Source organism: Aquarana catesbeiana, unplaced genomic scaffold, assembly GCF_042186555.1.
Source record: "Aquarana catesbeiana isolate 2022-GZ unplaced genomic scaffold, ASM4218655v1 unanchor233, whole genome shotgun sequence".
Classification (NCBI taxonomy): Eukaryota; Metazoa; Chordata; class Amphibia; order Anura; family Ranidae; genus Aquarana; species Aquarana catesbeiana.
In genome coordinates this window covers 2978848-2992280 of record NW_027362661.1, presented here as the reverse complement: position 1 = coordinate 2992280, position 13433 = coordinate 2978848, and the positions used below count along the sequence as shown (strand labels likewise).

At 48.5% G+C, this 13433-nt stretch overlaps 1 protein-coding gene across 1 annotated transcript in view; it reads right to left on the bottom strand.

Annotated features, from left to right (window-relative positions):
- The window catches only part of LOC141121829 (uncharacterized), a 31578-nt gene extending 19006 nt beyond the window's left edge, over nt 1–12572 (bottom strand). Inside the window, 5 exon segments of the mRNA XM_073611544.1 lie at nt 9601–10496; nt 11649–11787; nt 11900–12127; nt 12217–12314; nt 12431–12572. Coding sequence (XP_073467645.1) covers nt 9601–10496; nt 11649–11787; nt 11900–12127; nt 12217–12314; nt 12431–12515 — 1446 coding nt within the window. The 5' untranslated portion in view covers nt 12516–12572.
- Nucleotides 12573–13433: the final 861 nt, after the last annotated feature.

Genomic DNA, 13433 nt, shown 5'->3' with positions numbered 1-13433 from the left:
AACACTGGATCCAGGGTAGTGGTGAGCCTGGACGCCGCCAAGGCGTTCGATTCTGTGGAATGGAACTACTTCTGGGAATGCCTCCGCAGGTTTGGTTTCGGCCCTAAATTCCTCAAATGACTACAACTTCTCTACCAGGCCCCTAACTGCCCGGATCCAGGTCAATGGAAGGATTTCCAACTCTTTTACACTATCCAGAGGCGCTCGCCAAGGGTGCCCCATATCTCCTTTGCTGTAAGCTCTGGCCATGGAGCCACTAGCTTTTGCCATCAGAGCCCACCCCCATATCAAAGGTCTCCACCTGGGCCAGATGACTGAGATCTTCAGCCTCTATGCGGACGACATGCTTTACAACTGATAAAGCAGTTCGGGGAATACTCCAGCCTGCAAATCAATTGGTCCAAATCCCAAATCCTTCCACTGGATGTGGATGTTCCATCGGTGGCCCAGGCTGCACTCCCAATGGTCAGAGCGAGCCAAATCAAGTACCCTGGTGTACACTGCTCGAGAGCCCCCGCAGACTACATAGGTCTGAATCTAGAACCACTCTTTGCCCTCCTCAAAACAAAGACCCAAGTTTGGTCCCGAAACCCTCTTGGAGTCATGGGACGTATAAACTTAGTTAAAATGATTCTCCTCCCTAAGCTGCTCTACTTGTTCTGGCATGCCCCCTCTACGTCCCTCTCTGAATCTTTAAATCCATGGAAGCTATTCTTAACACTTTTGTATGGGGCTCCTCCCAGCACAAACTTAGCCTTTTGGCTAAGATCAAGTGTAGTATCGACTATAGCCTTTAGGGGTGTCTCTGCTTCACAGCTAGGACGTTGAGAACCACTTCTATCTATCCAAGCCATTTGGTCCTTGTGGGGTACCCTCTGCTCAGCCTTGTAGGATTGTTGATTCAATTCAGCTTCACCTACTTGCTGCTATTGGGTTAGAGGCTTAGCCCCCACAGGGAACGAGATTGCGGTCTTCCCTCCTCCCCCCCACTCTGCATTACTACCTCCAGGCAGTAGATGCTAGAGTCTTTGTAAAGGCTACGAAAAGAACGAAGACGTTGAGGAACCAGAAGGAAGCCGCCTAAGAACACCTGAAGTTACATCCAACTCCTCGACGATGGGGAAGAGCGACAAGAAGACCAACAAGGAGAAGAAGAACCCCATTCCAGCCACTTCCTCTGAAGAGCCCGAGAATGCCGCTGCCTCAACCTCCACCTCTACCCCGGCCGGTACCGAGCTTGCTTGCAGGTTCTGTAGGGTTACAGGCCATGAGACCAAGGACTGTCCGAGGTCCAAAGCCTGCAACCTTTGCAGATTGGCAGAGCATGTCTTCAGACACTGCCCCCAGAGGACCCAGACCTACGCTGGAGCCCTGATCCAGGGTAAGCCACCCTCCAGCACCGGGAGGAAGCTGCCAGAAAACAAACCAAAGAATCCAAAGGAGCCTCGAAAGGCTACAGGTGAGTCTACTCCCACCCCCCCTGCCCCACCCCCTGCCTCCAGCACACCCCCACCCACCCCCTCTGTGCCGGAGGAGCCCCTCCCCCCCCGAACCTGTCCTCCCTCGAGGACTTCCCCACCCTCCCACCTCCCTCCACCCCCACCAGTGGCCCAACAGGAAGCCGGAAACGGAAGCCAGAGAGCCCAACAGCTGAGGAACCCGCCACCTTCACCAAACGGCCCAACGGGGTCCAGCGCGACAGCGATGGACCAGAGCAAGTAGTGGAGGACCTAGAGTCTGCGGGGGAGGAGGAGGAAGAGGAGGAGATCATGGCCGACTCTGAGCCTGACCTCCCCCTCAACATCAACCAGAAGATGATGGAGGCTATCCTTGAGGAGCTGGGTCTGGCCCAGAACATAGGACAGACAGAGGACACAATGGAAGAGCCATCCCCCCCTCCGAGGAGGGAAGTTCGGCCCCTTGTTTACTAGACCCTCATACCCTTTTCATTATGGCTGAGATCTCAATCTTTTGAGGAGTATCAAGGATACATCTAGAAGGCAAACGGTGCTGACATTTCTTTCTACACAGCAGAGTGATGTCTACATGCTCCAGGAGTGAGCTCTTCCTTCCCTGAGGAGGTACACCCATCTGACTTCTCAGTGAACCCTTGGTCCCTCCTACTGGTCCGGGGGTGGCGATTGTAAATCTGCAGGGGTAGCCATTCGTGTCAGGGGTGGACGCTTCACGGTTGACTCTATCCATGAGCTAGTCTGTGGCCGTCTTCTGATCATAGACGGCTCGTGGGTGGGATAGCCAATTAGGCTCATCAACGTGTACGCCCCCTGAGATAAGAGTGTGCGGCTGGAACTTTTCCAGACCCTGGGGACCCAACTCGTCACCACCAGAGCAGTAGTGATCGGCGGTAATTTCAACTGTCCGATAGAGGAGGACAGGCACAGCTCCAGCATGTACGCAAAACTTGATACTACTTCTAGGCTGCTCAAGGAGATGATCTCTGAGGCTTCCCTGCAGGACACTGTGGGATCCATAGGGAAAGGTACCGTGAACTATTCATGGTGCAGACCCGATCTGTGTGTTCCAAGATTGACTTCGTGCTAACTTCAAGAACAGTCAAGCATCGTGAGTTCTCCATGATCCCCTGCTTTTTCTCTGACCACAGGGCTATTCACCTGGGCGATTGCTTTGCCCGCGGACCGGGTTCCTGGAAGCTGAATAGCACCCTGCTGGAAAATGAGGAATTGATGGGCGATCTCCGGGAGGCCTATGCCACCTCGAAGGAGGAAAAGAGATTCTTCGGAAGGGTAAGTGATTGGTGGGAGTTTGTAAAAGTCAAGCTGCGCAGCTTCTTTCAGGCAAGGGGACGCCAGCAAGTGTGTGCCAGGAAGAGGGAACTCAGGAGGCTGCAACGTCAGTTGCAGTCCCTGCAGGACCTTCATCACTGCAGCTGGGACGTTAGGCAGGACCTGGAGGACACAAAGAAAAGCCTGAAAGGGCACTTCGAGGAAGAATCCAGGCACATTGTCTTCCGAGAAAGGTGAGAAGTGTAATTCTTTCTTTTTCAGGAAACTTCACTCGGGACACACACCCTTGTCAGAGCTGCGGGACGAGACTGGAACACTCCAGAAGGAGAAGGAGGCTGTGATGCAAGTGGTCAGAGACTACTACACCAACCTCTACTCCCCGAAAACAACAGACACACAGGCGACCGATAACTTCCTGTCAGGTATCTCTAACCAAATTGATCCTGCAGGTGCATCAGCCGTCGACGCCCCCTTGGTGTTGGGGGAGCTGCACTCTGCCGCTACATCCTTCAGGCGGGGCAGGACCCCGGGCTGCGATGGTCTCCCAGTTGAGCTCTATGTAGCACTGTGGGATCTCGTGGGTCCGGACCTGCTCGAGCTGTAAAAGGAGGTGGTGGTGGAGGGCAGAATGCCTCAATCACTGAGGGAGGTGATGTTCACAATTTTGTACAAGTGCAAAGGGGAGAGGTTGGACCTGAAAAATTGGTGTCCGATCTCTCTTCTGAGCGTGGACTACAAAATCCTCGCCAACAGGCTGAAGTCTGTCATCGGACAGAACATCCACCCGGATCAGACTTGTGGCATTCCTGGTCGCAGGATTGCGGACGGCCTTGCGCTTGTTCGGGACACGGTCCAGTACATTCATGGCCGCCGTGTGCATGCAGCCCTGGTCAGTCTTGACCAGGAGAAGGCCTTTGACCGTGTCTCCCACGAGTTTATGTGCAGAGCTCTGCGCAGGTTTGGTCTCGGGGAAACCTTTTGTTCGTATATGAATGTAATGTATAATGACATTTCTAGTTTGGTGTTGGTAAATGGCTGGAAAACTGACCCCTTTCCAATTTTGTTTGGGGTCAGACAAGGCTGCCCTCTCTCACCTCTGCTTTTTGTTTGTTGTATAGAGCTCTTCGCCCGAGGCATCAGACGGAACCCAAAGATCAGAGGGATCACTGCACCAGGACCGGACAGACGGGAGGTCAAGTGCTCACTCTACATGGACGACGTGATGGTGTTCTGTGCTGATCGGCGCTCCATCGACACACTCGCCCAGACCTGTGAGGACTTCAGCCAAGCTTCAGGGGCAAAGGTCAACTGCGGGAAGTCAGAGGTCATGCTCTTCGGAAAGTGGTTCCTGCCTTCTTCTGCACCCATTCCTTTCAGCATCAAGGCGGACTTCATCAAAATTCTTGGGGTCTGGTTTGGAGCTGAGGGCGCAGCCCTGAAGTCCTGGGAGGAAAGACTGGCAAAGATGCGACAAAAGTTTGGACTTTAGAGCCTCAGAGAACTCACCATTGAAGGTAAAACACTGGTACTCTGCAGCGAGATTCTCCCCGTGTTGCAGTACCTCGCCCAGGCCTGGCCCCCCGGGTTAACACCTGCAAGGCCATAACCAGGGCAGTGTTTCACTTCATCTGGAGCTCCAAAATGGACAGAGTGAAGCGGGAAGTTATGTTCAAGGAACCCCTCAAGGGCGGTAAGGGTGTGCCCGACATCGCTACTCTGCTGAGGGTGTGCTTTGCTTGTAACTGCATCCGCAGGACTTTGGTTGACAGAACTGTAGACTCTGGTGGTAACTCCATGTCCCGTTTTTTCCTTTTGCCTTTTTGGAGGTCCCTAGGATGGGACAAATGAGACAGCTCCATCCCCTACAACTGGGACACCCCTTGGTACTGCTTGGACACCTTCAAGTTTATTAAGGAGCTGGGGCTACATGGAGTGAAGCCCGACTTGTGGAAGCCAAAAACTATCCACAAGTTGATTAGAGCATCGGACATTGTTGAGACTGTTCCAGGCCTCCCTTCAGCCACCTGCAAAGTGGTCTGGAGGAATGTTTCTTCAAAGAGACTCACTTACAGGCACAAAGATCTGGCATGGATGGCAATCCAAGGGGGGTTGCCACTCAGGACATTCATGCATGCCAGAAACCTGTGCAGATACAGGCACTGCCCCTTTTGCATCATCCAGGAGGAAACTGCTTTTCATGTTTTCTGGGAGTGCCCGTTTGCACAGGACCTGTTGAGGGCCTTGGAACCTGAACTGAAGGACTTTGTACCACAGACTGCTATCACACACTTTGGTGTGTTGAACAGACTCTTCTGTGGAACTCATTTACAGGAGGACATTGACAGTGCCTGGCGGGTGCTGTGTTGTTTTAAGGATGCTTTGTGGTGCGCCAGAAAGCACCTCATCCACCAGCGAGAGAGGATGTCCATCGGGGACTGTCGCAGACTGGTCCACAGTCTGCTCAGAGACTATCACTTGATGGACTTCGAGGAGGTCTGAAGATCCCCCCCCCCCCTTTCCCCACCTGTGTATCCTTTGGCAGTTCAATAAAGCTTCGGGCCTGTGAACTCTTTTTCCCTCCTCTACCCTAACTCCTCCCCCCATCACACCGTTGCCCATTTAAATGCTACTAGACAGTATGACCTGACTTTTTGTGACGTTTTTGAAGTACTTCTTTCAGGGTAATGTGGCGTCATGCATGATGTGATGTTTCGGGGTACCATTACTCTGCGCAACACATCAGGCATCATACCGCAGGATGAATATAATTTATTTGTATGCTTGGAAATGTATTGTTATGTAGCGTATTTATGCGCTGCGTCGCAGTACAGAGTGGAATGTACCCTGTTGAAGTATTTGTTTTTTGTATATTTTCTTGCAAAATAAAGTATAAATTTTCAATCCTCCCAGCACAAACTCTCCTGGCGAACTCTGAAATGTCCTGATCATCTGGGTGGCACTGCCCTACCTGACCTTACCCTCTACTATATTGTTTCTCAATTGTCCCATTTCTACTACTACAACCAAATTGACAGAGGCCGATACTCTACCCTGGTGTGCTCTCCCTCCACCGGCTCGGTCGCCCACCCATTCCAGGTCCTCATGCGTGGCACCTATGGGCCCTCGGACACCAGAAGCAACATGTTGTTTCATCACTGTAATGTCTGGCAACTTGCCATGGCCATTACCAAGGCCCCTACATTTCACACTCACACACCTCTGTGGGGCAACTCTCAACTTCCTGAACTGCTCACAGTCCCTGACCAAAACCTCTGGACGGCCAAAGGAATACTGTTTCTCTCACATGTTCTGGATGGCGGCACGGTCAGGTCGTTCCAGGCCATCAAAGGACAAATTTGGCCTATCTAACCGAATGCTATTCCGCTACCTCCAGCTTCGACACGCCCTCAACTCCCATTTTGGAGAATCCGTCCCCAGGCTTGGGTCGCTGCTCCTGGTTGAAGTTCTTCGCGGTCAGGACCCTAAGGGGCTGATCTCCTCTTTTTACAACCACCTCATGCTGCCTGCGGCCACTTCACAGGCGTACCAGCTGAAGTCCAAATGGGAGGCGGACCTGGGGGCTGTGGAGGATGGAGACTGGGAGGATGCATTGGCCGCCTCTAAGACAGTATCCCCCGAATTGTCGGACCGACTTACACACTTATATATCCTGCATAGGTCCTACCTCACCCCGACTCGCCTATCCAAGTTCAAATCCGATTATAGTCTGGCCTGCCCCAAGTGCGGGGATCCCAAGGGCACATTTTATCACCTGCCTGCCCACGACTCGAGGAATACTGGTCACAAGTGGTTAAGTTCCTCCACGATCGCATGGGCTCTCCTCTATCCCTGTGCCCCCACCAATGCTTACTTGGCATCCTCTCTGTCTCTGAAAAGGTACCTTAACATATTCCTACAAGAATCTCTGTTCCTTGCCAATATGCAAATAGCTCGTACCTGGATCAAAGTGACCCCTCCTACCATTCAGCAATGGATAGGGGCAGTGAATGCCACCCTCCCCTATAAAAAGGTGTTGTACTTGCACAGAGGTTGCCCAACCAAATACAATAAAATTTGGGATAGGTTGATACCCGGTTGATTGTAATCCCTAAATGAGGCACACCCTCCAATGTGGCTCACGCATTTGCTTGTTGCCCCTTATTCTGACTGTTACTATGCACTAGAGTACAGTGTTATATGCTCCCTGCTAACCTAATGTCTTTATGGGAAAAAAAATAAAATACGTGCTACCCCTCCACACAGACACATTGGTCCTAGTGGTCGGGTTCTCAGGAATGCTCTAATTAATGTGGACTGTCACACGCATCACTTCTCTGTAGGTTATGTCAAATGTGTTACCCTCTTGTTTAGTGCCTGTTGCACTTGTTACTTGTGTATGTATCCTTTTTTCTTTATGCTCAATAAACTTCCTTTTGATTAAAAAAAAATGTACGAATGAATGGGAAAACCACGTTTTATACATGGATTCTGAGTAAGTACATACGGTTTGCAGATGGAGCTATGGTTGGTGGAAGGAAGTAGGGAAGTACGAGTAAATGGGATAATTATGCACTATAAATTAAAAAAAAGCATATTTCGAATTTCCTCCTTTGGGGAAGTGGGTGGGGAATGGATGGAAGCGGGGATTTTTTTTTTATTATTATTATCTGTATGTAAATGAAAAACGTTTCAATAAAATAAAAAGGCAGAGAGATTATATATTCCTTCATTTAAACTCTCTTCTTCGTTTTATACACACACAATTTTTATCTCAACAACATAACTACACATTTTGACTTTGTTTTATATTCTGTATTATATTATTTTTCTTGTAATCTTACGCTATTATATTATTAAATCTATTTAGAATTTTTGCTCAAAAACTTGAAGGACTTTTTCTATTTGAGCGAATCTCAAAAAATAAAAAAGTATTTCTGTAAGTTAAAGCGAAGAACTACAAACTATATATATATATTTTTAAACCTTTTACAAGCATTTAAAAAGGTGTTTTAACACTCACGTCTTCTGTTTTATTTCTCCCCCAATGTCCGGTTTCATCTGTTTAAATAACTTTGATCTTGGTGTTCTGTTCGTTCTCATTTTGCTTGTGGGCATGTGAAGCCCACAAGCATCCTGTTCGGGGATACGGTGCTGCTGCTCGACCAGCATGCACTGCCCCGTTCTCGCGCATGCGCAGTAATGCACCGCTGTAAAGTATGCAGGTTGCCATGACAACGCGCAGCGTCGTCGGAAGTGCCCGCCCCGTTGTTATGGCAACCTAGCCCTTGGCGCAGCCCACTGACTCCTGGGAAATGATGACACACATCTTCCAGGAGCAGTAGCGAGCGGAGGGGCCAAGGGAAGTGATGTCAGGAGCTGAGGTGATGAAGGAGGCAGATTTCGATCGACCACATAGCAACAGGCATAAAAAGGTAAGTAAAAAAAAAAATTTCTCCAAATTTTTTTTTTCTACATTTATTTCATGCACATTAATTACTTTTTTGTGGGTGGAATTCCACTTTAACCACTTCAATACTGGGCACTTATACACCTTCCTGCCCAGACCAATTTTCAGCTTTTAGTGCTGTCGCAGTTTGAATGACAATTGCGCGGTCATGCTACACTGTACCCAAACTAAATTTTTATCATATTGTTCCCACAAATAGAGCTTTCTTTTGGTGGTATTTGATCACTTCTGCGGTTTTTATTTTTTGTGAAACAAATAAAAAAAGACCGAAAATTTTGAAAAAAATAAAAGTTTTGCTTTTGTTTCTGTTTAAAAATTTTGTATATAAGTACGTTTTCTCTTTCACTGATGGGCACTGATAAGGTGGCACTGGCAGGCACTGATAAGGTGGCAGCAATGAGGTGGCACCAATGAGCGGGCACTGACGATGGGCACTGATAGGCGGCACTGATATGCAGCACTGATGGGCATTGATAGGCGGCACTGATAGGCGACACTGATGGGCACTGAAAGGCTGCAAAGATGGGTTCTTATGGGTGGCACTGCTGGGCACTGATAGGCGGCACTGATACGTGGCACTGATACGCGGCACTGATAGGCATCCCTGGTGGCACTGGCAGTGGTAGGCATTTGAGTGGGCATTGATTGGCAGCTGCCTGGGCATTGATTGGCAGCTGCCTTTGCACTGATGAGTATTTCCCTGGGGGTCTAGGGGGCATACCTGGTGGTCCAGTGTAGCTGATTTCCCTGGTGGTCCTGGGCGGCTTCCCTGGTGGTCCTGGGCGGCATCCGAGGGGGGGCTGTGCTGATAAACAATCAGCACAAACCCCCCCTGTCAGGTGAGCAGCCGATCGGCTCTCCTCTACTTGCGTCTGTCAGACGCGAGTGAGGAAAAGCCGATCACCGGCTCTTCCTAGTTACATCGTGATCAGCCGTGATTGGACACGGCTGATCACGTGGTAAAGAGTCACCGTCAGAGACTCTTTACCTAGATCGGTGTTGCGGGGTGTCAGACTGACACCCCACAACAACGATCGCCGCGATGCGCGCCCCCGGGGGCGCGCAGCGGCTCAATATCCTGCGGACGTCATATGACGCCCAGTCAGGATATTGAAACCACTTTGCCGCCGTCATTCTGCTATATGGCGGGCGGCAAATGGTTAAGGAATATAAAAAAAAAATCATTCTAACAGAGTTGTATAAAAGAGAGTGCTTCTTCCCCATGAGAGCTGTGATGTGCTGAAAAAAATTATATAGAACACAATTCCCACACTCAAGGCACTAATACACCTCGAGGATTGTGTGGGATCCCTGATGTACAGGAAGACAGGACTTCAGTGAGGAACAATTCCCTCACTCAGGACAAGAATACGGCTTCTCCCCGGTGTGAGATCTCTGATGTGTGTAAAGACTGGACTTCACTGAAAAACATTTCCTGCACTCAGGACAGGAATACAGCTTCTCCCCTGTGTGAGATCTTTGATGTTTGGAAAGATTGGACTTTACTGAAAAACATTTCCTGCACTCAGAACAGGAATACGGCTTCTCCCCTGTGTGAGATCTCTGATGTATGTAAAGATTGAACTTCTCTGAAAAACATTTCCCACACTCAGGACAGGAATACAGCTTCTCCCCCGTGTGAGATCTCTGATGTTTGGAAAGACCGGACTTTACTGAAAAACATTTCCCGCACTCAGGACAGGAATACGGCTTTTCTCCTGTGTGAGATCTCTGATGTGTGTAAAGATTGGACTTCTCTGAAAAACATTTCCCACACTCAGGACAGGAATACGGCTTCTCCCCCGTGTGCAATCTCCGATGTTTGGAAAGACTGGACTTCACTGAAAAACATTTCCCGCACTCAGGACAGGAATACGGCTTCTCCCCTGTGTGAGATCTCTGATGTTTGGAAAGACTGGACTTTACTGAAAAACATTTCCCGCACTCAGGACAGGAATACGGCTTTTCTCCTGTGTGAGATCTTTTATGCACATTAAGATCAGATTTTAAATGGAAACCCTTCCCGCACTCAGTACAGGAAAAGTTCTTATCTGTTGGAAGAACGGCACCGTCCCTCACAGTCTGAGGTTCCTCAGGATAAGAGGAATACGATGGTCCATCTACACTGTGTGGTGCCGGATGGACATTTGAGGTAGCCGGGTTTTCTCCTGGACTATACTGTGTGATGTCCTCATCTTCTACTTTACAGTCTGGAGACAAAGTGAGACAATCCTCTGAGGTTTTCCTCATCTCCCGTCCATCTACTAAAATAGAAATAAAAAGATTATTACTAGACCTGAGCAGATTGGTTCCCCTAAACCAGGACTCCGCCCACATCAGATAGCTTTGTCTCTGAGGATCTTACAATTCCACCCTCAAGGTAACTAGTAAATGGGTCCTCTGATCTCCTACCAGTTCATTTCTTTATTCATGGACCTTAGTCAGAGAGTGAGGAAACAACGAGAACTGTCTTTTATAGGAGTGACAGTGATGAGGGGATTATAGGACGAGAGTCCCCACCCATTGCCATCTTCCCAACACAAGAAGTACTACATTTCCTTATTTAGTCATAAATAACAGCGGGGGTGAGCCCCACCAGAGGTCAGAGAGTGAGGATGGGGGGAGAACAACCAAGATGAAGACTGGACTGATCCCGAAGACCACCATCATTGGGTTATTGACTCCCTCATTATCACTTTCTGTTTAAGGTTCAAATGTTTGAGGATGTTATCACATTATCAATGTGTAAAAGTCTGTGCTCCAATCAGATATAAAATGTCCAGCTGGTAGAAAATATGTGTAACAAAAGTGAATACATATTTATAAGATACAACAGATAGGACTATATAGTATCAGAATGATGTAATGTACAACAGAGTCAGGGGGGCCAGATCTAATAATAATGGTATTCAGTAATCAGTAGAAACTTAAATGTTTACATGAGACAAGTTGCAGAGATCCCACACCGCTGCCTCCCATCTCCTGACACTGCACTCGGTGGCTTGGGTCTGATACTTATCTGAGACATATCCCTCCACCCAACACAGGCAGCAGACTATAGAGCAAATAATCTTGGGAAAATTGCTCTGTCGGAGATCTTACTAGACCCGGGTATGGGGCAGAAGATTCAAAATACATGCCCAGGTGCCTAGGTCTAGTAAAGCCTATGGTAAAAATAAACATTTTACTGGCAGATGAACCCCAGAATCTCCATAAATCCAGTGTAGATACATAAATTGTGTCTGCAGCACAGAGAAGGAAGATTATCCGAGAGAAATACAGGAATACAGGATGGGGAACACAGCTCAGGAAAGTGACCAGGGGATTACAGGCTGATATCACCCAGTCCCCACCCTACTCTGGACCAATCAGTGAGCAGTATGGGTGGAGGAATGTATTTAGTGTTAATGACCCACCTGTGCTGATCTCTGTAGGAGTGTCCTCTATAAATGTCCCCGTTATTCCATCCTCCTCCATAGATTGCTGATCACCCCTCACATACCTCTCTTCTTCTTCTGCTTTACCTTCAAACTCTATATCGATTGGATCTCCACTCTGAATCAAGAAAATGAGAGAAAATACCATCTGTAAACTATAAGCATACATGAAAAATCCACACATGATACCTACAAGTCTAGTCATGTTCTAGGTGCTCCGTTCCACCAACCTTGTAACAGTGAGGGATGGTGTGACCTTCCTGTGTGGAATCCCGGGAATACAGAGGACGGGGACATCTCTCTGGTGGGTTTGTGTAGCTGGATGACTCCACCATGGTGTCCTGGTACAGGTCTTTTTGTTCTTTTGGAAAATCTGACTCCTTCATCACCCCATTCTCATCATCCTCTTCTTTTATCTCTTCTTTAACCTCAGATTTAGAATCTCTCAGGTTTCCACTCTGAATATAGAATAAAAATGACATCAATTGTAACAATGCAGATAATGTACAGATCCTAATGATACTATCAGTGATTGTTCCTCATCTACCTGATGATGGTGAGGGATGGTGTGATCTTCCTGTGTGGAATCCCGGGAATACAGAGGACGGGGACATCTCTCTGGTGGGTTCCCATTACTGGATCCATCTGTAGGAAACACACACACTGACTGAATACATTGTTTCTATGTGTTTATCAGATGATGGGGGATCTAGGTAGACCCTCTGTACTGCTCTCTCCTTTACAATAAAGTCTCCTCTTACCCGGTGATGTGAGGGGCAGCTGATTGTCCATCATGACGTCCTTGTAGAGATCCTTGTGTCCTTCTAAATACTCCCACTCCTCCATGGAGAAATAGACAGTGACATCCTGACACCTTATAGGAACCTGACACACACAATGATACAGTCACCATCCAGACACATCCCTTGTCTGTTACTGGATAATGTCCCAGAATTCCCAGCACCGCTCACCTCTCCTGTCAGAAGCTCCATCATCTTCTTGGTGACTTCTAAGATCTTCTGCATGTTGTGTCTCTTGGGGTTTAGGGAGTCACATGGAGGCACTGTGATGGTCATATGATCACCTGACTTCACAAGAGGAAATCTCTGTATTGGAAAACCATTAGGAATATCATGTTAGAGTCCCAGAATCCTCCTTACCTTTCCGGTCAGGTCTGTGTTTAGTCATAGAGATAAGAGTGATGTCATGTGACCTCCCAGAATCCTCCTCACCTCTCCGGTCAGGTCTGTGTTTTAGTCATAGAGATAAGAGTGACGTCATGTGACCTCCCAGAACCCTCCTCACCTCTCCGGTCAGCAGGTAGATGATCTCCAGGGTGAGGTTCAGTATCTCCTCAGTCATGTGACTCCATTCCTCCTCCATCCTCATTGGTGCTGTCATTTGACCTATACAGGTTTTCTTATAGACGGATAACTTTGGGAAATGAAAGTAAAAATTATTTGGATGGTATTGGTCACACAATAATAGGATATCGATGTGGGGACTACTGCCTTCATGTCCCTCTATAAATGTCCCCATCTATTTTTTGTCCCCCACAGCCCTTCCCTCAGCCCCACTAACCTCTCAGAGTTGTCCAGCCCTATTACTTCCTAAGAGACCCCCAAAGTCCTTCAAACCCTCAGAGGTTTGCAGAGTCCTTTAGTCCCACTACCTCTTCAGAGACCCTACTTTACTCAGAACCAGTGGCGGAACTACCGTGGTCGCAAAGGCCACACCTGCCACCGAGCCCTGGCATTCCGCCAA